At 39.5% G+C, this 24,595-nt stretch overlaps 1 protein-coding gene across 19 annotated transcripts in view; it reads right to left on the minus strand.

The window, feature by feature from the left end:
- ANK3 (ankyrin 3) overlaps positions 1 to 24,595 on the minus strand; it is a 199,415-nt gene that overhangs the window by 18,370 nt on the left and 156,450 nt on the right. For 13 of the 19 annotated variants that reach the window (XM_032191372.1, XM_032191370.1, XM_032191371.1 and 10 more), the window contains 10 exons: positions 23,791 to 24,019; positions 23,074 to 23,199; positions 22,199 to 22,321; positions 21,705 to 21,731; positions 19,908 to 19,989; positions 7,897 to 15,591; positions 7,218 to 7,292; positions 6,180 to 6,311; positions 4,981 to 5,124; positions 1,914 to 2,001 (listed from right to left, as the gene is read on the minus strand). In XM_032191372.1, coding sequence (XP_032047263.1) covers positions 1,914 to 2,001; positions 4,981 to 5,124; positions 6,180 to 6,311; positions 7,218 to 7,292; positions 7,897 to 15,591; positions 19,908 to 19,989; positions 21,705 to 21,731; positions 22,199 to 22,321; positions 23,074 to 23,199; positions 23,791 to 24,019 — 8,721 coding nt within the window. Of the gene's footprint in view, positions 1 to 1,913; positions 2,587 to 4,980; positions 5,125 to 6,179; positions 6,312 to 7,217; positions 7,293 to 7,896; positions 15,592 to 19,907; positions 19,990 to 21,704; positions 21,732 to 22,198; positions 22,322 to 23,073; positions 23,200 to 23,790; positions 24,020 to 24,595 lie in introns of all 19 variants that reach the window. The other 6 variants (XM_032191376.1, XM_032191377.1, XM_032191366.1 and 3 more) reach the window with 5 other exon arrangements.

The raw sequence follows: 24,595 nt of genomic DNA on the forward strand, positions 1-24,595 counted from the left end.
ACAGAAGGCAGAAGCACTGAACCCCTTTACTGAGCCTTCACTCAGTGTACACATTTCAGACAAAGGAAAATTTTCAATTCAGCATGCAAGCATCAATCTATTTAATGGCCTCGTCTTTGCATCACGGCATCTTTTCAGAAGCAATGAGAACATGGTGATCACTGGAAACAAGACCAAATGTTATGTGTTAATTCCCTTTCACTTAAGGGACAAATATAAAAAATTAAAAAGAGAAAGAAAAATACACAAAACCTACCATCTCCCTTGTATAATCACATGAGATAAATCCCCAAGGCAGTAATTCTTTAACCTGCTCTCTAACCAAGGAGGTGAACAACGTATCTGTTACTCTGCAGTTACTAATAATTATGGTTGTTTTCCCCTCCAATTGCAGTACCTGCACTCCAAATAACTCATGCATCTTAACAAATATTAGTACTCCAGAATAATTCCTCAGTACTATTTCAGTAATATGCAAAGCCAACGGCATGAAACATTACTACAAGATAGAAAGCTCTGGCCAAAACTTTGTCTCAGATTACCTACGGACAGGTTTAACCTGCACTTCTGATGCATAACTTTCTGTTTCATTTTGCTTACATTTCAAATAAACAGTTGGACTGTACACATGAAAATACTACAGCTATTTGCTGGCAAAAGTGTTATAGAAGATAGCAAACTGAATTCAACTAGCTAGAAATGGACAGGCCATCTTCTTAGGAAGGCCTTTTACTTCTAGAAGAGGTATTTTATTAATTGAACAGAGTACAGAAGGCAGAATAACAAGCATTGTTTAACATAACAACAGAAATCACAATACTAGTAGATCAAGTGCTTTATGGCCTTGATAGAAAAATGAACTTGCTGAAATCAAGGGTCATGTTCCCACTTGATTCAGTAAGAGTACCTCATGCTACCTGGAACCCTTAAACATTCTGAGTCAAAGATGCAAAGGATATAAACTGCTGACAGAGAGAAAATCACTCTGCAGACAGTCATTCTCTGCTGATTTACACCTCATGCAGAGCTGGCTCCTTCCATTAGTAATCACGGAAGCCAAGTTCAAAATAAAAGCAGAAGATCTTCACCCAGTGGGTACCAGTATGGCCAAACATGCCAGTACATACTGTAAATGCTGAAAACTTATGTAGGTCCAAGGGGAGGCTGCAAAAGCTCATGCAAGAGAAATACGTTGAGGACAAATATGTAGAAAGCATTCACCATCTTAGCAGGTCATTATGCTGAAAGCAATTTGACCTTGGGAAAGTAGAGGAGGGAAAAATAGCATTTTCTTCCCCAAGCATCCTCTTCAGTCACTGTTGGGAGGCAGTACATGGGACGAGATGGGTTTGGTGTTGTCATTCTTACCTTCCTATGACTTGCAACTCATCTCTTAAAATGTCAAGTAAATTAGCATGACATAACACACTTAACTAAGTGTTATAAAAACAGTGACAATTTAAAAATTGGGTTATGGAAAAGTAATGACTATCTGAGGGAAGGCAGAGATATGCCACGAAAAGGGTGACTGCTAAAAAGGTCCTCTAGAAATAAGAGTAATGCAGTATTACAGTTTCAACTGATATACATTTCATAGCCCCACATTCCATCTATGCCTCCTTAGATTCCTTCAAAATGGAAATACACAATTACAAAGAACATGAAAAGCAGTATCTAGAAAATGTAATGAAAACTAATATTAAGCATGAAACCTGCTATATATATACATGTTTAAAGTTAAATGTGTTTCAGGCCTGAGTGAAGCACCATTTTTTCTTCTAGATATGTATGCGTATATGTATATAAACACACACACAGGGAACTACAGAACCGCAGCCTGAGCTCTGCTTCTGAAGGTGAAAGCAGCGCAGGTAGGCTCGCTTACACGCACACCTTTGTAAGCAGATTCTCACCTATCATCCAGACGGTCTAGCAGGCTACCACCTATTCTGCGTCCCGACGTTGGTGGCTCAGTGACACTTGACGAGTCGGTTTGCCAACCTGTAATTGAAGACATTTCGCGTTCTGCTTGCTGAACACCTTTAAGAATTGACCATACTTTCTCTTCCGTCATCTCCTCAGACTCAGCTCCTTCTTCCAGATGAATGTCCTCAAACAGAGATTTAAACTTTTCTTCCGTCATCTCCTCATCACTACCAGACTTTTCTCTCTCAGGCTGTTCAGTCCTTATTCCTGTTTTGCTAGTCTCTTCGCTCTGCCTTGGTTTAGCATCCTTTGGTATCCCGCCATAACTACCAAGATACCGCGGATAATCTTTAAGGTCCACTTCCTCCAACTGGCTCTGGCCTACAGCATTATCTTTAGGTGTTCCTTCTCTAGGCACTGAGAAATCGAGTTTGCTGTCGTCCAGAGAAGTATCTTCTTCAGTCACCACTGGCGGTGCTGCTGCTGTACCATCTACATGTCCCTGGGAGGTCACTACCACGTCACTCAGTCTACTGGGAGTTCTAAGGGGTGACTCTAGGCTAGAGGTGTCGCTAAAGAAATCGTCCTGATGGAAAGGGGTGGGCGGCACGAAGCGCAACCCAGTGGGAGTTTCCAGTTCCACTTGAATGGAGGGATAACCTAAGGAAGACAGCACATTTGGACTAACTGGGATGAAGCATGGAGCAACGAACCAGCAAATGTCAAATGATTCATGAATTACATAAAGTATGAAAACTGTGAAGATGCGGATTAAGAACAAATGCAGTTCTGATTGATTCATTTACTTTGTTCTAATTAGATGAAGAAACATGAGCATTGCCAAAATAGCTAGTACAGCAAAGCCAGTACTTTGGAATATTTCGTAAATAGTCTGTAAAGATTTCAGCAATTGTTTTTTGCAGCCATTTGAACATTTTCAAGCTATAGCAGATTGCCTTATGAGCATGCAAGGAATTAAATGTGGACAGGAGTGGCTGTCCGTTTATATCCAATCCAATATCTTGCAGCCAAATTGTGTATATCTTTCTTTCCCAGTTTTTACTTCCTTGAATTTGGAAGTTTAACAAATAAACTTTAAAGACAGAGGCAGATCAAAACATAGGACAGCCACTTTTTTGCAAGTAGGTGTTAATTTTAAAACAGGTCCACATTTTTAACAGACTTATATCAAAAAGTACACAATATTAGCAATACAATGCTACTAATCTATATCTCCATTTAACCACAGAGCCACAAGAATGGAATAGTTAAAGAACAAGGAGCAGAAACGGATCTCAATGAAGATAATAAAGAACAGCAGATCTAAATATGCAGCAGGATAAAAAACTAAAAAGGGAATTTAACAAAGGGATAAAAACACAAAAACACAGGGAGAGCTATATGAATATTTCAGGTACAGTAAAGCTATACAGGTGAGAGGAGTGTGGTGAGTAAGGAGATCTTGGTGATCTTGGAGACTGAGGTGATCTTGGCGACATGGGTACAATCAGATACACTGATCAAATAAAGAGAGAAAAGAAAAGAAAATCGATGAAAACACAGGAAAATCATACAAAAGGATTAAACTGAATATAAATATAAAATGACAACAAAAGATGAAAATTTCTCCAGCAAATTATAGGTTGGGTAACCTACAAAAGGAAAAAAATACATTGTGTGGGGTTAACTGGACATTGTGCTGCCTGCAAAGGGAGGTGCATTTACAGGGTTGGGTTTTCTTTTTTTCTTTTTCCCTTTTTTTTTTTTTTTTTTTTTTTTATTTCCTGAATCAGCTGAGAGAAAGGTAAAGGTGGTCTGGTCTTGGTGAGGAAAGGAAGCTTGAGGAAGGCTCAGAGAAGAGGAGAGACAGAAAGCAACTGCAGAAAAGCGTATTTTTTCATAAAAATACTGATGCTACTATTGAAAGGCGCAAGTAACATTTCAAGAGCAACTTTCTTAAAATGTCAACAGAAATTTTTTTCTGTAATGCAATGATTCAATGACCAGTAAAGCTGCTCAGTAATGGAGGTACACTGAGCTTTTATGTTCTGACTACAAAACATCCTACTAAAATACAGAGAGACTAATACATATTTGAACCAATTACAAAAAGCAAAGGAAATAGAACTCAGAAGAGAAAAGTCTTACTTAACAAGCTACTTATAATAAACTTGTCAAAAAAGAAAGTAAAGGATGAAGCAACGCAGTGCCCATTAACTAACATTTAAAAGACAAAACAACAGCATTTTAGCATCTTCAACATAATGATAAATATTAAGCATACCTACGGCAATTCTGTTTTATAAGCAGAACTCCATTTATCCTTTTTAGATCTGGCTCAAAATTAACCTGCACAATTCTGTGCTCAGTGGGTACAGCTTCCACGTGAAGATCACTGAACAGTTCTATTCATTAGCAGGCTGACAAAGTTATTCTCTCATGCAATAATGAAACATTTTCTTCTTTTTCTACTGCCACTGTACATTTGGACAATTATGGTCCAAAATCACAAAAATTTTGTGAAAATCTCAAAATAACTGATGTTCATTTGTCTCAGGCTGGGTAGTAAACTGCACATTAACGTATCTCATGCAACTGCTATACACTTTTCCTTTTCTTTTCTTCAAAGAATTCTGTTACTTACCTTGACAGAAATCCAAAGAAAATATATATATATACATGTGTGCGCGTGCATGTGTGTCTATTTCTAGCAAGCTTGGATAGCATGCAATACCAAGCATGTTAAAAATATACATGGGCAAGCATCAAAACAGAACCACCACAGGAGAAAAAAAAATCAAGTTTTGTCAACTGACACTGAGGCTGGTGGAAACGAGCTCACTGAGGCGTGCATTTGTGGGATTCTGAGCTTGTTCTCTGAGATGTTAATGTGCAACCTAAATATCATACCATGAGGAAAAATCCTTGACATGAAAACCAGTTACTTCTTTAGAATTTACTTGTTCCTTTTTTTTTTTTTTTTAAACTATCTAGTTCATACAACATTATTGCATTAGTGCCACTGAACTAAATATGACCATGGAATTGAATTACCATCAATGGGATCATGAAAAACGTTATTTTCATCTGCAAAACTTCTGGTGCCTGAAATATTTCCATAATCAAATATTGGTCCTTCCAATAGGGTCACAATATCTATTCGATTAATTTTTGTCAATACAGAAGTTAAGGCATCAGCTGAAAAACAAATAAGACACATCAGGAAAAAAAGTTCAGCATTGCAGAACTGTGTAATTGTCTTTCTCAGTTACATTCACATTTTGTTAATTATAAGTTGCTTGCATACGTTTCTGTCCCAACGGCTTTGGTTCTAGCAAACTCCATTTGTCTAAGCAGACATTCTGCTGCCTACTTACCCAAGATACACACCTATTAAGATTCTCCCCTCCCCAAGTATAATCCTATTATAACACAAGAACCACAAAGAATAAGGTCAGGGAGTTCTTAAATAATATATTTACTTACTACTGAAACAAAATAACCTTTTACTGGAACATAGAGGGAATGTAAAGATCCTCGTTACCATTCTATTTGGAGGAACAGAACAAATAGCCAGGTAGGTAATAATGCATGTAAGGCTATTCATCCTGAAATCTCATTTACAATAATCCTGTGTTACAAGAACACAGTAATACTGGAAACGACTTTTTATGGTGTAAAAGATCCAAGCTGCCTCAAATATCGTGTAGGGTTTTGTGGATTAGACAACTGTAACAAACACCACTGACCTAATGCAAAAATCAACCCTCTATTTCAATTTGAGCAGTTCAAGTACAGGTAAAAATAGCAGAATTTGCCCAGAAACATGGCCTCAAAGAGATCCATTGTCCCAGTCACACCCGCCACTCCTCACAGAACAGTATATAGTCTTGTTACAACCTGTAGTACTGCGAGACTACCTAAATTTTCCAGGCAGCCTGTTTCCATGTTTCACATTCCTTGCTATTGGCAACTTTTCCCTATTACTTCCTTTGCTGGAATTTAAGTTTCTTACTTGTCCCATCAATTATGGATGTGGAGAACAGATTATTTTCTTCTGCATATGTACTGAATAAATATGACACATCTCTGGCTTCTGGTAAAAATATAACTAAAACTTTTTTTTTTCCATTAATGGTTTGTGAAAGAAGTTCATTATGTTTTGAAGAAAACATAATTTAACCTACTTAGAACAGACAACATTTGGCATGGGCTATAATTTACAAACAACAGAAGTAACTGCTTGAACTTACTTGTAGCATTTTTCCCGTCTCTGGTAACCCATTTTTTTAATAACATGAAGCTTTGAGCAATAAGAGAATTTGGGTTTTCTACTCGGATTTGATTTATTTCATCCACAGAAAAATTCAGTTCTCTTGCCAGTTCTATAAAGCAAAAAGAAAAAGAAAAAGAAAAAAAAAAAAAAGGAAGAAAAGAAAGAAAACAACAACAAAAACACCAAACAGAGTGCATCTCTCTCAGTTATCCTGTCAGGTTTAGAAATATTAACTTTCTTAGATCACACAGACATCAACAAAACTACCTGACATGAATGGGTATCTTAACAGATAACGATGAACATGGCATTATACACTTACACTTTAATTTCCTAAGACAGGCACAACTCTGAATTTGCAATCACATCTCTTTGAAGTATTATTGTATTTACACCCAGTGAGACACTTAACCAGAGCAAAGTAAAGCTCCGTGGAGACCTCGTCACTGCTCACTGATAATGTGCTTGTTCTGGTGACCATCATTCATTTGAGAGCTTGCTGTGCAGCTCGGGCACCAGCACTGTGATCACCTAAGCCCAGGGAGAGTTGGCTGCTGCACCCAGAAGCCCATGAAGGGCCAGCTTGGCACATCAGTGAGTGGAAGGTACAGTGGGTGTATGACGAGACAACCCCACATGGCACCAAGCTGCTGGGATCCCTGCAAGCTCCAGCGCTTTGGGGAATTTGCTGTCCTGAGACACAGACAGCCCTGACTCTGGGCAGATAAGATTATCTCAACTATTTGAGTGTAACATCTTGGGAAATGAATCATTTTAAGTGTTTGCTCTATCAGTTTCTGTTTAATTTACTGTGAGCCTGTAAGACAGTTCTTCACAGCTATTTCATACTGGGCATCTTTGCCAAGCAATCTGCTGAATATTTTGGGAGGCCACGTTCAGTGCAAATTCAGGAGAAGAGAGGCCTTCTCCTGATAGGGGCCTTGCTGCAGCTTTTAGTAAAGAGACTACCTGAGAATGTAACAGCCGATTTCAATATAAAAGCAGAAAAGCTTACCTGTCCAGCTAAGTCCTAGGTGATCGGCTACAATTGCCATCCTTATATCTGTCCGTTCACATGGACTCTGTGGACCTGTGATTTACAATTTCTCGATTAAAAGGGTTTTGCACAGAAAACCATAATACCGGACAATAGTTTATCATAAATAATAGCTTTACTTCAACTAAGTTGCCGGTGATTATATTGTTTACTAGAATGGTTGTGTGTCCTAATAACCTACAAAGCACATTTTTTCACCTGTGTAAAGCCAAATGTCAAACTACATGATGTCGTGTAATGAAACCAAACATGCTGACAATCTAGCCGTTAGACTGTACACAAGTTGTTCATTTACTGGTGGAAACCACCAAGACCAGATTAACATCTATTTTCTCTACTTTGACAGAACAAATTCGCTGTCACAAAGGAAAACTTTCAAATTTCTGAGTTACAACAACGTCTTTGGCATGCTTCACTAGCTTTCTACAGTACAGGATTTGTTTAAAGGAAGAAAGAAGAGTATAAGACAGCACGTACAGATGACAATGACAGAATGAAAACTACGGTTAAGTCACTCCACAGGCAATCACAACAGTTCATGCACTAGGATCAACAAGTTGAAAGTTTTACAAACTAGGCTTGATCTCCACGAGGTGAGCCATGAGAGCTCCAGAAACCTGACTGCCTTCATTCTCACCAGTCCTCTTACTCCTCCTCCTCTCACTGTCGGCCTTTTCAATCTTTGATTTTATAGATGCTGCCTCTGTTCTCATATCTCTAGCAGACTTCGATGTAATGGAAGGCTGGTAAACTTGAGTAGCTTCTGACAATGATGTGTTCCTTGATGTACTGTCTTCTTCATCATCAGAGACCTCTGACTGCATCTTTTTCTCTTCATCAGATAGACGATCCACAAGCTTTAATGTCTCACCACTAATTCCCTTAAAATATTCAATAGAATGTTTACATACCTCCCTAAGCTGATTTTTTCTTACTTTAACTGTAGTCATTGTGACGGAGGTAGATCTTACCTTTACTGGTAATTTAGAAGGAAGCTGTTTTGTTTTTTCTTTCTCTACCTGCTCTTGTTTTGGCAGGGCTGGAGGTTTTCTAGCTAGATTGCTCCTATGTGTATTTTTTACAGGAATCCTAGACCTTGCTTCTAGACAGGGAGGAGAATTATCTTGTTTTGCTTTGTCAGGCTTAATAGCCCGTCTCACTTTACTCCCTGCATTGCTTTGGACATTATTTTGCGGCAAGACTTCTTTTACTGAGCTGGCCTTTACAGGAAGTTTTGATTTTCCTCTAGTCCCTACCAACTCTGTTGACTTTTGCTGCTCTCCGTGTGCTTTTTGCTTATCTCTTACTCTGTGTCCTTGTGTTGTCCCTGTACCTTTTCCTGAAGTGCTTTTCGCTTGATTAGCTTTCTGCAGGGAACATTTCGGTTCCAAATGTTCTTTTAGCACTACATTACAGGTACTATCATCTGTAGGGACAGCAGATGAATCCAAATTGTTGTTGTTATTAAAATTATCTTTTGGAAACTCAGTGTTTTCTGTTTGCCTACAGCTTGTCTGGCTAGAAGCTGAACTCGCAATCACTTCTACGGTTTCATTTTCTAATCCCTGACCACTTGGCATCACAGCTTCTATCTTATCTGTCACTTCGCCAGGGCCATCTTTCTTCAGAGTCATGGTGGAAGCAGAAATTCCCATTTTAATTGGTGTGCGCAATTTGGGATCAACTTTGGAAGCGTTTACTGCTGCCGATGCTTTTTCCAGTGAGTTACTACCAAGTGTTTGTTCCATGCAATCACCACTGGCCTGGATGATGGGCTTAGGTTCATCTGCTGTTGTTTCTACTGGTCTCTCTAGGTTTGTTTCTACAGTGTTGTCCCCTGCCTGTGGCTGTGTGATGGCAGTGACTGTACTTTTATCCCCTTCCCCCTTGTCCCCTGACTTCCCTTCAGAAGTATGCTCACCAATCTGAAAAAATTGGAGTCTTTCTTCAACAAAATCCCTCTTGCTCATGTCAATTGCACCACTGCGAGTCATCTCAAACATCTTCCCTTCATGAAATGGGAAGGGGTTGGGCTCGCTAGTTGGCGTACTTTCATCTGTTGGAGTTCTGGCTGGAGTTGTATCAGGTGTTGTTGCTTGAGATCTGTCTTCCACTGCCAGACCAAATGGCTTAGCCTCATCATCCCTTGATTTAGTCTCAAACACTTCGTCGTCACCTCGGTTATTGGACCACGGGTCAAAATCTAGACTCTTAGTGGCCACTGTTTTGAAAGGTGTTGCGAATTCTTCATCTACTTTGTAACTGAAATACGAATCGGGAAACACAGTCCTGTCAGGGTGTCTGCCTTCCAAAGTGAAAAACTGTGCCCCTGACTTCTGTTCGCTTTTATCTCCGGCCTTTTCGGAAGCTGGACCCTTCGAAGGCACCTTGTCTTCTTCAGGGCCTACCTTGCCTTCCTCCTCAATGACTTCAAGTTTACTCTGGCTAAAGCAGCGATCAGTCTGCTTTAGAATACCTTCTGTAGTCCATACGTCCTTTTTGGTTTCAACTGCTGGACCTGCAAGTTTAGAATCACTCTCAGTTAAACCATCATCTTCATCTTGCAAATCATAACCGTCAAGAGAGTCAATCTCGGTCGCATCGGTATCATGGGAGAATTCTGCAGTGGTTGCTATGGAACACTCTGTGACAGACTGGTCATTATTATTCCCATTTTGCACTACATCATTCTGGGGTGAATCAAGCCCAACGTCAAACTCACTAGGTTTCCCAGAAGTGGGATGTCCTAACTCTTTCTGTTTCTCAACCTTTTCGGGGGCTCTGGGTTTTGAGGTTTCTTTCTGGTCATCTTCCAGTTCTTTCAGTTTGAATGTATACTTTTTAAGCGGAACGGGTTGATAGAGAGATTCGTCGTCACTGGAGTCACTGACATCTGCTCCCGGTGGCACAGGAGATGGTGGCTGCACTCTTATAACTGGTTCAGCCAGCTGGTATTTGTCGTGTTCATCTTGCAAGTTCACTTCTGTCATCTCCATTTCACTCTCAGTGGAATAGTGTGGCTTCTTTTCTGCCTCGCCTTGGTCTGCATCCAGTGGTGGAGGAGGAGGAAATTCAATGTAGGCAACTCTGTTACCTTTCGGTCTTTTGTTAGAGTCCTTATTTATATGATTAGGTAGTGATTTGTCAGTTTGTGGTTCCTCAACTTCTGCCTGTTTTACAGAGGTTGACTTAGCCTCTGCTTCCTCCTCTGATTCCTCAGACACCTCAGGTATAGGACTGGGCTTGCCAGGGATATACGCTATTAGTGAGTCAGGTGTTTTAGATGTAAACTCGTAACTCACTTCCTCTGAACTCGGTGTTTCTGGTGTTAAAGGGCTTTTGCCAGAGCTATCTATAAAGGACACTTGTTCTAGGGTGTCATCTTCTGGACTACCTTGTGGAGAAGGAGGCTGTTTTTGCTGTCTAGCTGTGTAAAATGTCCCCCTTGTCTCTTGTACTGTCTTACTCTCCTGACTGACAATTTTTTTTATATTTCCTTGTTGCACCTCTTTCTCATATTGCTTTCCTACTTGAACAAAACTGACATAAACAGGTAAGGTCTTAATTTCTTTCACTCCCTCAGTACTTACTAATGGTGCAACTTTATTCAAGTAATCACTGGCACTGGGGTCAACTAAGTCACTCAAAGGAGATTCCTTTCCTGGACTAAATTCTAAAGAATCTGGTGATTTGCTAGGGGATAATTCAGTTTCCTCAACAGGAGGACTTAGACCTATTGAGCTCTGCTGCTTGGTAACTTTTCTGATTTCTGAATGCTTTATTTGATCATCTTCCACATAATCAATCTGTCTCTCAACTTTCTCCTTAATCACAGCTGATTGGGATACTTTAGCTGAAAGTTGATAAACTCCATCAAGCATGGCTCTCTTCTCCTCAACAATCCTGACTGGAATATGGGACACAGCAATTTCTTCTTTCCTTTTGGATATTTTATCAGCTACTTCACCGTTATGTTCTCCCTCCCTGACAACAAATTCTCTGTATAAGACCTTTTTTGAGGGAGATTTTACAGTCAGTTCCTTCACTTCTTCCGAATGAATCCCATTTGCTGCCAATTTGTGCTCTGTCACAGTGATAAATTCACTTTTTTTGTCAGCTTTAGCTTCAACATGATCAACATGGTTTTCTTTTACTGTATCTGGAACCAGCACATGTGAAAGTTTTTCTTTTTGTGTTTTATGATTAGAAGTTCCAGGACTTTCCCATGTCCTATAGATTTTTTTGTCCCAGTGTCCCTTTGTTGAGTCTGAGCCATACACCAGGTCTTTTGTCTGCAGTTCTGAAAAGTATTCTGGCACGCTTTTACTCGTTTCAGTTCTTTGCTTTTGTGTCTCTGAAGCACAAAAGTCTTCTATAGCTTTTCCTTTACCTGGAACAAAATCTTCCTGTATTTTCACCTCTTTCTGTAAAGCTGCGCTCCCATCAACGAGCTCTACTTGTTTTGCATGTTTCTCTCTGGCATAAAACTGATACACTGGTAACTTACTTTCTTGCAATTTCTTTACTGGAATTTTGGACTGACTGTCCAGCTTTTTGTCTTCTTGAGTTAGATCCTTACTCCTTGGGCTTATACTTTGTTCAAACTTTAGCCTAATGGAACTGAGCTTTGATTGCTTCAGCTGAAATCCAGTCTGTGAAACCTCAGGTACTCCAGTCTGCTGAGCACTCCCTTTGTGTTCCATAGTTTGTTTAGAGTCCTCTGCTGGTTGCACAAATATCCTTTTTTCAGGACTGCTGGGCAAGCTGGACACTTTTCGTTCATCCACTTTGGGAAAGCATTTCCCATCATGTGCGTATTGCTTCGCCTTACTCCATTCGTCACCGGAGGCTGGTAATTCAGAGAGCAGAACCTTCTCAGGGCTGCTGCTGGCAGAGCTCTGGCTAGAATGTATTTCTTTACCATTTCTTTTATGCTGCTTTTTCTCTGGAGACTGTAGCTCATCATTCAACTTCTCTGTTTTATCCCGAAAAAACTGTGATACTTCAGTCAGTTTTTCTTCTGCCTCCTTAACAGTCCTGTCCACCCTGTCTTCATATATCAACTTTTCTCTACCTCTGTCTAATCTGTCCTCAGTAAAGCGCATCCACATCGCATGTTTTGGACTACTAACATCTCCAGTATAGTGTAACACTGTCACTTTATCATAATGATCATCTTTAGACATTTTACCCACACCATTTTCAGAAACATCTTTATAGATTTTGGAGAGAATCTCTTTTTTGGGGGCAGTAGCTACTTTTTCTCTGCATCGTTTATCAGACCCCTGTAACTCTGCACTAAGGGGTAGAGCATGGTCAGTAACTGACTCCTCAGTATCAGAATGAGAAACATCTAGCTTTTCTGAAAGAAGCATTTTCTCAGCAAACCTGTAAGACTCCCCTCTTAGTTCTGACAACTCATCATCATGGTATTCTATTGAGTGCTGACTCAAAAGCTTCAGTGTTTTGTAAGAGTCATCAGACATGAGTTGAGCAGAACTAGGGCGACTGTCTTCTTCCTGGGACACGGGAGTGTTAACTCTAGAGGATTCCAGATAAGAAGGAAGTGACTCTTCGGCTGTGAGCTCCTCTTCTTCTTGCTGACCTTGTTCATCTGAACAAGGAAAAGCATCATGTTTTTCCAACTCTTTTAAGTTAATATCTCCCCGAGGTAAGTCTTTCTGATATACATACATTTCCTTTTCTGGATGCTTTTTTGTTTCTCTAATAATCACTTCAGTAGGTTCAGCCTGATTACCTTTTTCAATATGGACCTCTATTATTCGCTCCAGTTTGGGTTTCATTTTGCTGTCCTTCTCTGCATGTTGTGGTGAAGTTTCAGCAGACTTGCTAACATCGGATGTTACTGATGATTTATGTTCAAACAGACCTGCTAGTTCTTTGGAAGGGTCACGTCCAGACTGAAAGGCTTTCATTATGTCATGAACAGACATTGTTTCCTCAATTCTTTCAGATGTGCTTTCGGTGCACGGAGGTTTATGATAAACCATTCTAGTCGTCGTAGTGATATGAGTTTCTTCTTTTACTCGGACACCTTTGCTAAGGACACATTTGTGGTCATCTTCCTCACTGCTGCTGGCTTTCATTTGAAATGCTTTAACCTTCTCTTTAATAGACCCAGCAGGCTTTTGCTCCAGCTCCATAAACGTAGGTGCAGGTTTCGAGGCTGGCAGCTCCTCTGCTTTCTGCTCTGGAATTTCTTCAGATGACGGTTCGTAGCTGCGGATAACATGAACTACTTCAGTTCTTGTTTCTGTGATGACGGGAGGGATGGGTACATCATGGAAAAGGGGTTTTGGTCCTGTGCTTTCAGCACTTTGTGGGGCAGAAGGTGTCTTTTCACTCCTTGTTTCAAAGCCACTGTCAGATAAGGGACTTTTATCTTGATCATGTTGAGAAAAGTCATCCGGAGACTCTAAAATTGTATCTGTTCCAAAAAAGGAATCTGCAATTTTACATAACTCCTTTTCTGATGTTGAAGGCCTCATGGAGGCTGGAGGCATTTTAAGTTTATGTTCCTGCAAAGCAATAGCTGGTTTTAAAATGCGTTTTTGTCTCTCTTCACCTTCTTTTTTCCCCTCTTCAAACTTGTACTTTATGTTTGTTAATGAACTGCTACCAATATCATTTGCTAAGTAATCAATAACTTTTGACAAGTTATAATCCTTTTCCGACATGGTTTTAGTTTTAGTTTGGGCCTTCTCTGGAACAGATATAGGAGTTGTCAAAGCTTGCTGTCTCGCTTCATCAATCTCCTCTGTACTGAACTCTACCCAGTCATCCTCAGATAGGTGTCCTTGATCACTTTTGGATACTTTAGGTGACCCTTTACCTTCTAAACAAACATCTTTTTTCAGTATCTCACTAACTTTTACTAAGTCCTCTTTTACTTTCTCAACAATTTTAAAGGGCTCTTCATCATCAATTCTACCCTCTTTTGGTATCTCGGGTTGGAACGGTTTGTCCTCTGCGACATCTGTCTGCAATATTGCAGTCATTCTTATTAGATCCTCCTTCATTTCAGCAACATCTTTCAGTATCTCCTGACTGGAGGATAAAGAAGATGGTGTGGACAATTTGAGAGCAGAGGGTGTTAAGAACAAGGATGATTTTATTGGAGAAGAAGTTCGATTATAGGGAGGCTGTGTGCGTGCCTCTGTAGTCAATGTTTTAATAGGTGACAGTAACGCAGCAGCTGATTTTGTAAGCGGAGATGACTCTGGGAGCTTCTTTAATGCTGGTTCAGACAAAACATTGACTACAGAATATACTGGCACTGTTATTGTTGATGAAGTTACGGATGAGGTAGTTGCTGATATTGACCCAAGGGCTGTATACAAAGCACCTGCAGGAGGAGTTCTTATTGACTGGAAAGCTGATGGTGCTGAAGACACAAATGACCTGAGTGGAGAAAATGACATTGTTGAAGCAGTTGAAAACACTCTCTCAGCTGTGTCAGCAACTGCGCTAGCAGCACAACTTGCAGAATGTGCAGCTGCAGTGATCTTGTCTTGAAAAACAGCTGCAGCTTTGGATCCATTTATTAGGTTGGAAGAAGATGGGTATTTCAGAGGTGACACAGATCCATTAAGCAATGGTACATCTGTGTGCCCAGCTACATGTTTTGCTGGCGACGAGAGAGACGAGGCCATCATGACCTTAGAGGATGAAACAGCATCAACTGCTGACTTAGCAGGTGACACCACTGACTTTAGAGGGGACGATAAAAGTGAGGATGCTGATGTGATGACCGATTTAAGAGGCAAACTTGAAGAGTACATGTTAATGTTGGATTTGGGGGATGCTGGAGGCGTCATGGTTATGGATGATCTCTCCAAGAGAGACCCTGCTGTAGTCACTGGAGATGTCCGAGAGGGGAATGTGGTAGTGGATGCCAGCCCTTTTAGGCTAGCAGCTTCTGTCACTGCGGGAGCTCTGACGAAAGAGCCTGAAGTAACCTGTATATTGTATGGAGGCTGTGATACCACAGTTTTTATTGGTGAAGAGATTGTCCGAAATGATCTAATCGGAGATGCTACATCACTAACAGATTTAACTGAAGATGTGGTAGAAGCTCCTAATGTGGATTTGATTGGAGAAGCAGAAGAAACAGACCATATTGATTTTAATGGGGAAGCTGTAGGAGTGTTAGAGGAAGAGCTTGATAAGGAAGTGAAGCCTGATTTGGTTTGCCCAGGCACTGTAATTGGAGCTGTTGTCCATGACTGATAGGGCCGTGTTGAAAAGAATGGCTTGTATGAGTAAGTAGCAGGTAGGGATCTTGTTGCTCCTGCACTCCGTTCAACTGTTTCTTAAATTGTTAAATTAAAATCAAACATAAAATCAACAAAAATGATTGAAAAACAGAGAGACCAGAGAAGAAAATTGGTCAGTAAACGTTGTAATATTACAAAAAGCAAATACAATTGCTTGCATGAGTTGGGATGGAGGAGGCAAAAGAAGATTAAAAAGGAAATCAACAATAGGAATGAACCAGATACTGACAATTGGTCCAAAACAAAAAGCAACGTAAAATGAAAGACAGAAAGCACATTGCAACCAAGTCTGCAAAAAATGAAGAACAGAAAACACAAAGAAGGAATCCACAAGGTAAAAATAAAAACCACATTAAAAAATTCTTCTCTTACTTCCTATTGACTTTCTGATGGCGTAATTCTGAAATATTTGTATCAGTTCTATTTTGCCTGTTTAGATATGTCTTTGATTTGCACAACTATTAGAGTTACCCTTTTAATTATTTCTGTTGTTGTCATTCTATTCAGATATTGAACCTATACAAAATATAAACTTATATAAAAAGACATTATATATCTAAAATCTTTTTTTTAAAAACCAGTCAGAACTATTTCATGCAGAACCCAAAATTCCTTTAAGTGACAGGCAATTGATGTGCAAACTGTGAAGCAACTGGAATAAATTCAAATCTCTATCTCCCATGCACAATTCGGATATGCTTCACACTCACAAAGCCAATAAGAGCAAGAGCTTTTCTGAGTCAATATTTTAAAAAATAATAAAAATAAATGAAGAAAAGGAACTTTTGCATTTGTTTATCATGCGATATTCCTTTTGGTTGGAAAAAATAAAGTAAAACTTTACATGAAATGATTTTAAGAAGCATATGTCATACATCAAATATGGAAAGTATGATATATGATAAACGTGAGCAAGCAAAGCAACTGAATCAGTTTTCATCCATGCACAATATATCATGTCAAAACAAGCACACATTAATACATTTTGTATGCTGTATTAAGCACAAATATGTAAACCTTAAAAAAATCGTTTCACAAGAGGCCATTAAAAGAAGAGTACACTTTTTCTACAAGATGTAGTGTCTTGGTACCTTTTGAGGAGATTTCTTGCATCAGCTCAAAGACAGACCTGTTCAACTTTGCATTTCTCAAAAGGTAGCATTAGAAAAGCAGTCAAAGAACAATATATTATGCAAAAACTTCCTGGCAAGGACAAACCTGTTAACTGTTATCATCCCCCAGAACACTCAGCTTATTCATAAGCATTTTGAACAGAATCATCATCAAACACATTTTGCATCACAGGAAATACTCATGCCAGAAGACGGTATTTCTGGGAATCCCATTACAGCGTACATATCCTCTGATACAGCAATAACATTCAGAGAGTTGACACTGAAAGTAACTTAAAGGACTTTTTTTTTCCTTTTTTTTCCTTCTGTTTAAAGTTGGAGTTAGAAATGGGGCTGAAATATTCAAGCACCTTATTCAACACACCTTTCTCTGAAGTTACACTAATAATTTGTCAAACTTATTGATCTGTCTTATAGACAGACAGCAACTTACAGTGAAAGAAGCTTAGCAAGGCTAATACTGAACTGTTAAACTTAAAGCACACACACACAATAGCAAATAAGTGTTCGGTATACCACAGGTCCATATCCTGCAAGGAGAAATATGCTGGTCCTATAAAAGCCAATTGAAGCTCAGAAGCTGATGTGGATGGCTGGTGATACTGCAGTATTAGAACATTTAGGTTGAAGAGAGCTTGAATATGAGGCCTGACTGGCACAGCCTATTTCAAGAAAGATCCACTTTCCCATCCTGCTTGCCATTTTATTTTTAAGCACAAACATACTTTCTTCCCCCAAAGAAGAAAACACTGTGTACTTCTTAAAATGAACTAGACTTTATAATAAAGATTAGCTATCAGCAACTGCTAACATTCACCAGAAGTTCATACAGTCCCAAGTGCAATAAACAAAACCCGAAAATCGCTCTGGGAAGAATCAACATCAAAACAACTTGTTCAGCAGTTCATGTTTGGGAATGTCTTTAGAGGGACCCCACTATACTGTGATGAGCCATTGTGCCACAGCTGGTTAGCGAGGCAATCAAATCATCAGGCTGCCCTTTTAACTGCTCTTTCTCCTGTTAAATCACAAATTCAGACATGTCTAAGATGCTTTTTCTGTGTTCTGTATCACAGTCAAGAAGAACTGGTACAAAGAAAATGGAGTGCTATACCAGCATGTGAAGCTATGACAACTGAAACAGCACAAAACCAGGCCATTTTACTTTCTGAAATAGCAAAGAAATTCCCACAACCATGCCAGAATTTAGAGTGGGATAATATTCTAAAAAGTGAAGTGGTTTTCATAACAGCCCTTTTTGGCTACTGGACACTCTTGGCCAAAGCAGTTTCCATCACTCTGTATCCAAGATTTTATCAGGAAACAGATGTTACTACCTTCTGTGCACCAAATCGCATTTCCTTGCTTGCAGCTGGTAACTGAAAGCACTGAGTGAACCCATACAAGGAGCTCCAGCTCAGCCCTGCTCCTGCTGCTCTTCAGCTGCAAGCAAAGAGTGAGCACTGAGCAGGTTTAACCCACTCCTCTTCTGTGGGAGAACTCACTGCTGGGGAGGGCAGAAGGGTCCTTTAGCCACTTTTCCTGAGCAGAGATAAGGACAGGTAGGCAGGGGAATACCCCCACCTTCCTCACTCTCTTCTGCACCAGCACTGACATTGACACTGGGGTGCAGAGGAAAAAAAACCCTCTGAGTGTACATGCATGAGCTCGAGAGAGAAAACAGCCCAACCCCTGCTGCTACAGAACTGCAGAGTTGTGCCACTGAATTCACTGGAAGAAGGGAGAGGTTCATCACTCATCTCTGCTCAACAGAGCTAACACCCTGTGGCAGCCATCCTGGCTCTGTGCTGGGTAGTGTGCCTACGCTCTGGAAGAGCTGCACCTCTAAAGCTGCAATCCCACCTCGCAGCAGCATTCTGCAGGTGGTGGTGGCTGATGACTGCATGCTACATGTGCACAGGAGGTGGTGGCACTCATACTGATAGCCAAACCCTGTCTGCCACCTTTCCTGACAAATACAGTAATTTTTGCATACCCTTTTTGGGTAGCTCATTGCCACAAGTAGTAACCATTGCCAATAGGGATACAACACTTAAAGAATGGCTGGGGACTTCTATTATATCAACACACCTTTTCTTAGAGTAAAGCTCATTAAGTGCATTTGTGTTTTTTTCCTTCTGCTTTTTGCAAATGAGACCTAATGAACCTTTGGTGAATAAATATGACTTTTTTTTCTTCCAATGAGGCCTGAACAAATAATTGTAAACAACATACACAGTCAAGCTCCTTTCAAGCAGCTTCCTTTTCCCTGTCTCTCAGTTCCCAACAAGCCTTTGACGGTACCTTAACAGTCCATCAAGATGTCTCAGTAGATCTGATAGCTTCTTCAGATGTTATATGCTTGAAGTCTTCTTCCAGGCCTGAGAAGTGTAATATATTCTGGATATATTCTGATCCAAAGAAGCCACAGATCTTATAGGATAATTAAAGAGCAGCCATCCAGTGGAAACTCCCAAGACCTGACGAAGTTTGTCTATGGATTTACGGAATTATATCAAAGGGTCTGGTGCAGGGTAGCAACTGAGAAGTTATGAGGCAGAAAGAGATAAGAAAAGTCTGAGAATGGGGAACAGCATTCAACTGCAGGCAGGGGAGGCAAAGGAAGAAAAGCTAAGCCGAATGCATTGTTGTACTTAATAGGGAAGGAAAGCGATGCCATGGGTCTAGTAAAGGAGTGCAGAGTTTAAAAGGAAGCAATGTGTGGTGCCAAGGAATAAAAAGCATCTGCAGGGAACAGAGGAAAAAGGGAAGAGAAGGAGAAAAGAGGGAGATATAAAATATGAGAGTCCGTTTTGGCTAAGCATCTAAACATTTAAGCGCTTATCTGAATGGCATTTTCCAGCTTTGCTGAACTTTTGCATATCGTTCCCTTAGGGAAGAGGAACAAGACTCATTCTGAAAGCAATTTGTAATCCTACTCATCTGGAGCTATATGGCATTTAAAAGAATGTATTTTTACTTAATTAGCACGTCATTTGCCAGTCAGGATTCTTCAAGCTCTCACAACACAAGATTTCACAGACCATCCAAGAGTTTTGCTTTAGAATTTTTTTTCCCTTTTCTTTCTTTCCTTTTCTTTTTTCTTTTTTTTTTTTTTTTTTGTAAAGTGACACCAAATACAACGTTTATAGAAAAAATGTCTCTTCTTATGAAAAATCACATATATATGGTTTAGTACGTTGTTAAGAGCAACTCACTCATTCCAGGCTCAGTCAGATAGCTGTAGCGCTTACGTAAAGCAAGGGAGACAAAGTTCTGACGCCGGTCGGCTTTCTCCGTCTGTAACAAAACACAATGCTGTTTGGTGCCGTCCCCTGTTTGGACAATCATCAAACCTCAGCATGACAGGCCACATTTCGCGGTACACGTTCCCACAAGGGAGAACGGATGTCTCCGTTCAGCTTCAGGAAGGCATGCTGGAGCCAGATTTGGGCAAGCAGGCAGGGAATGGCCAGAGCCGGTCTCCATTCCTGTCTGACGTGTAATGAGTATCAGGCACTATGGAGCGGGGAGCATGGCTACCAGAGGTGGCAGAAACCTGCTGTGAACCACCACCCTTCTAGAGCAAGCAGGGAAGAGACTGCATCTCTGGGAGATGACCACATGAACTCATTCCTGCTCAGTGTCTCTGCTTATGAGGTGGAAGAGCTTAGCAGACATAGCTCATGGTCCTGCCCTACTGTATCTCAATACTAGCTTATCCCATTATCACTAAATAACTGCTTCAGACTACTAGAAATGGCATGATATTTTTAATTCTCTGTAAAATAAACACCTTTGACTAGGAGAACAGGAGATCAACACAAAAGACTACAGATACAGACATAAAACATTTAGAGAAGTACAAATTCGACTGATCAAATATTTCTCCCCAGATTGATTTGTCCTGAAAACACATACACCACAATGTACACTGGCTTTAAAGTGAATACATTAAGGACAAAAAAAAGGCATGGGAGGGGATTTTTTTAATAGGCACAAAATGCAAAGATGCAGATTAGAAAGCGGACTACTACTGTTAACTACTAAATTGCATCGTAAGTTGCTGCATTTGATGGGTTAGCTGCTAGTGTGATGTCTTCAATATTACAAGTCCTTTAGAAATCAATTCACTTTACTGTCTCTAAAAATATGTTTTGTTTAGAAAGAAAACTTTTGTTCTAGCTATATAATAGCTCACTGGGATTAAACACTGTAAATACAAAGTGATATGGTTGCTATTATTGTTTTTTAACATGTAAGGAGTGTGTTATTTCTATTTTAGTCAGCAGGTGGCTACTGATATTTGTTTTTCACCAGGAAGAGAAGAAAACTTTGCTGCTAGGTAAAACGGATGCATCTATGTGGTTTCTTTTATAAGGTGATCTCATTTATTGCTATCTCTGGAGTAAAATCCACTCAATTTCCTGACAATCTAATGTTGCAGTTTCCAGCAAACTGGGGATTTTTAAGCTGCAAATAACTGAGGTCTACTTGAAAATAGCTTTATACACAATATTTAGAAATTCTTCTTAGTTATTTTGCTTTTTTTTAGAAGAGTCCAGTTTATTTTCAGAAATAAAATATTATAGGCTACCGTTGCTAATACTTTCTCAGACACACGAGTTACCAAAGTACCGGCAGCGTTCTTTGAAGAGCTAAAAATCACACCCAATAAGCTCCTCTCAATTTTGTAAAAAATGGACTTGGTCTGAATGTAGTAATTATATATATATATATATATATTTTTTTTTTTTTCTCCAAAAGAAAATCAGTTAAATTTTAGACTACTATTATTCAATATGTAGTTTAATTTTGTAAAATATAATCTTTTTTTTTTTTTCCCATTTGTGAACTTCAACTGTTTTGCAACAGAGTATGTTGAGGATATGGTTATTCTGTAAATATTACTTCAATGCCATAGTTTAAAATATTATTTATTACTTTCTGTAACATATTGACTTTTCTTCACTACATCTGAAGAAAATAAAAACAGAAGACAGTGTTTATATTACCTCATCATCTTGATCTGACTCTGTTTCCTTTTGGTCCAAAGATGCATTGCAGAGACAAGGAATATTATAATGGACAGCAGGGAAAAGAATATCAGGATATGAAAAGGACCAAATTGGGAGCACAAAATGCAAGCTGATTTATAAGGCAAAGCAAATCCAAAATGCCAACACACACAAAAAAAAATCTTACATCCAATGCAAATCAATGTGTGACATTACTGAAAGCATAAACCTATGACTTGCAGGCTGAAGCATGAGCTGTAAACAGAATCATAAAAATTATAGGAACTTGACACCACAGTAACAAGAGACTTTAAAAGCGTTCTACATACAGGAAACCAATAAAACATAAATTTAAAAAGCCTTTATCATATTCCAAAGCATTCTCATGACCAGCATTTCTTAAAGTTTCTTTAGCAGAAAAAAGACAAACTAAAAAAGCAAAAATAAAATCAAACCAACCCTAACACAAATGTTTTTTTCCCAACAAATACCTTTTTGTGTGCTGGCAAAGTGATATTCAAGTTGCAAACAGCTGTTTGTGGCAGTCCTTTTGTAGTCTTTGGTTCTTTCAAAAATGATAATCGTCCACAGGGTTCCTGGCTGGTGTCTCTTACCTAGAGAAGAAATTACGGTATAGTTGAGTAATGTGCAGTAATCTAGATAGCTAGAGGAGGCTTCTGGAGGGTTTTTCAGAGTTTCCTTCCACAAGAAACTACCTAACGGGTCAAGATCAATATTACTGAGCTGGGACTTGGCCTCCTCTCTCAGCAGGATAAAAGGTGTTACCATGAAACTCTCTGACAGGAAAGAAGTTCCTGCAATCCATGTAAGAAAAGACACTGGGTGAATCCAAACAGATAGCAACATCCCAGTATAAAACTGAGAGGTATTTTCAGCTCACCTTCATTTTTTTCTGCAATGTTCTGCACTTATGCTCAAAACCTACATGTATGCGCTGAAAAACTTCTTTTGCACAAAAGCTATGGTAATGCAAAGGAAACTGAGCTTCCATTCATGGTAATTTAGAGGAGACCAGTCTGTATGCACTTTTTGGAGCCTGTTCTGCTGTACAGTATGTTATCAAACATATCACCTTTTCTTAGTCCCTGGGACATAGCGATCTAATGCTGCTATTCTGTTATTTGTGAACAGAAGTTCATGAGTCCTTGTCATGAGTTTTCTGGTCCCAGCTTTGTCAGCAACTCTTTTGTGGCTTCATGCAGCAAAGCACTCTCCACACTATTCACATATTAAATAATGACACTTACATCCTCGGGGCAAGTTAGTTCTATTTGGCTGAAAAAGTGTTATCACAAGAAAATAAAAAAACACCTCAGCAGAATTAGCTGGTTTGTTTTGCTTTTACCTTGATAGAGAATGGCAGTCTATTTTCTTTGAAAGCATAAAAATTAAAAACAAGCTGCTGTCCTCCTTTAGTCAAAGGGGCCAGGTTTCCATAGCAATCAACGTAAATAGGTTTTCCTTCCAGAACCTATCAAAGTAATAAAACGACAATCAATAAAACGTGTGGATATACTATGAAACGACAAGTAAGTACAGCATGATTTGCCCACTACAGTTCCTGAGTTTTGCATAAATCTCCATTCAGATTAAATTCAGTGACAAACTAGAAAATCACTGTGCATTATGGCAAGGCATTTTGATTGCCAGTAGTTTGGGAAACTGTGCTATGCGAGTGGCTTTTCTGAAGTAAGAATATCTAGATTTCCTTCAGGAAACTACGTCTTGGTGCCTATTCACCATAAACCAGCCCTAGTTGTGACTGTGTGTCTGTGATGCCAGCGAGAAAGAATTCCAGGTCAGCTTTCTGCAAAACCCAAGGTTACTTGACAACAGCAGGTGCAAACCCCACCAAAGACTAGCCTGGGGCATCCATCTGGAGACGGCTCTACATACTCCCCCCTCCCTTGTCCTTTTTTGACATCACCTCAAGAAGCTTTTTGACACAGCATTGCTGCGAGCCTTTATTTAACTGGGCTCACAGTGACTTTTGCAGAACTTACTGCCATTTGGAAAACACACTGTCTGTTTACAAGGAGGAAGCCAGCTGTAAGAAATATACCTCAATGTCTTTGCTTCTTGCAACTTCTTCAAAATTCTCTTGTTGCTCCAAAGTTTTGTCCACTTTGTCATCAGTCATGCAGAAGCAACGCAAATTGGATTCCACAGGGTCGTTCATTTTGGCAAATATAACAAACTTCGCCATGTAAGGAACGCATATTAATTCTCTATAAAGCTGTGTTGCCAGCCCAACAGTCTCTAGTACTTGATGGCAGTCTGCAAGCCAAAATCTGAACACGAAAAAGAGAACTGTTAAATCAGCTTTTCACTATGTTCAAACATTGCTCAAGCCTTTAAAAAGAAACCAAAAAGAACTCTACAAATTCCATAAAATTAATTTAAAACCTTGATTTTTTTTTGTAAATTAGATTTTTGTGAAAGTAATTTTACATAATCTTCAACTAAAAAGCCAAAGAGCAGCAACTTTTACATTTTAATGTATATTTTCCAAATTCTCCAATGTATGTAATGTAAATAACTCCAAATTCTTTTATTGAATGTCCCTTTTCAACTTCCCTATTCTGTTGCCGTTTCCAGGAAAACAAACCCCTGTGTGGCACTGCCACCTTTGTTTAGAGAAACAGCATGTGTGATTGCCAGGAGACTCACCCCTAGCAGAAAAGGCCGGGACAAAGATTCATGTGCAACCTCAAATATGTGGTATGCTGATACGCAGTGACAAAGAAGCATCTGGTCCATTACTGCTTCATCAGTCTTGCAGAAGACTTACAGAGAGCCAAACAACAAAAAACAACAAAAAACCACCATCACCACAACAAAAAAAGCGCCCTCACAATAATGCACAC

Source organism: Aythya fuligula, chromosome 7 (genome assembly GCF_009819795.1).
Source record: "Aythya fuligula isolate bAytFul2 chromosome 7, bAytFul2.pri, whole genome shotgun sequence".
NCBI classification, from domain to species: Eukaryota; Metazoa; Chordata; class Aves; order Anseriformes; family Anatidae; genus Aythya; species Aythya fuligula.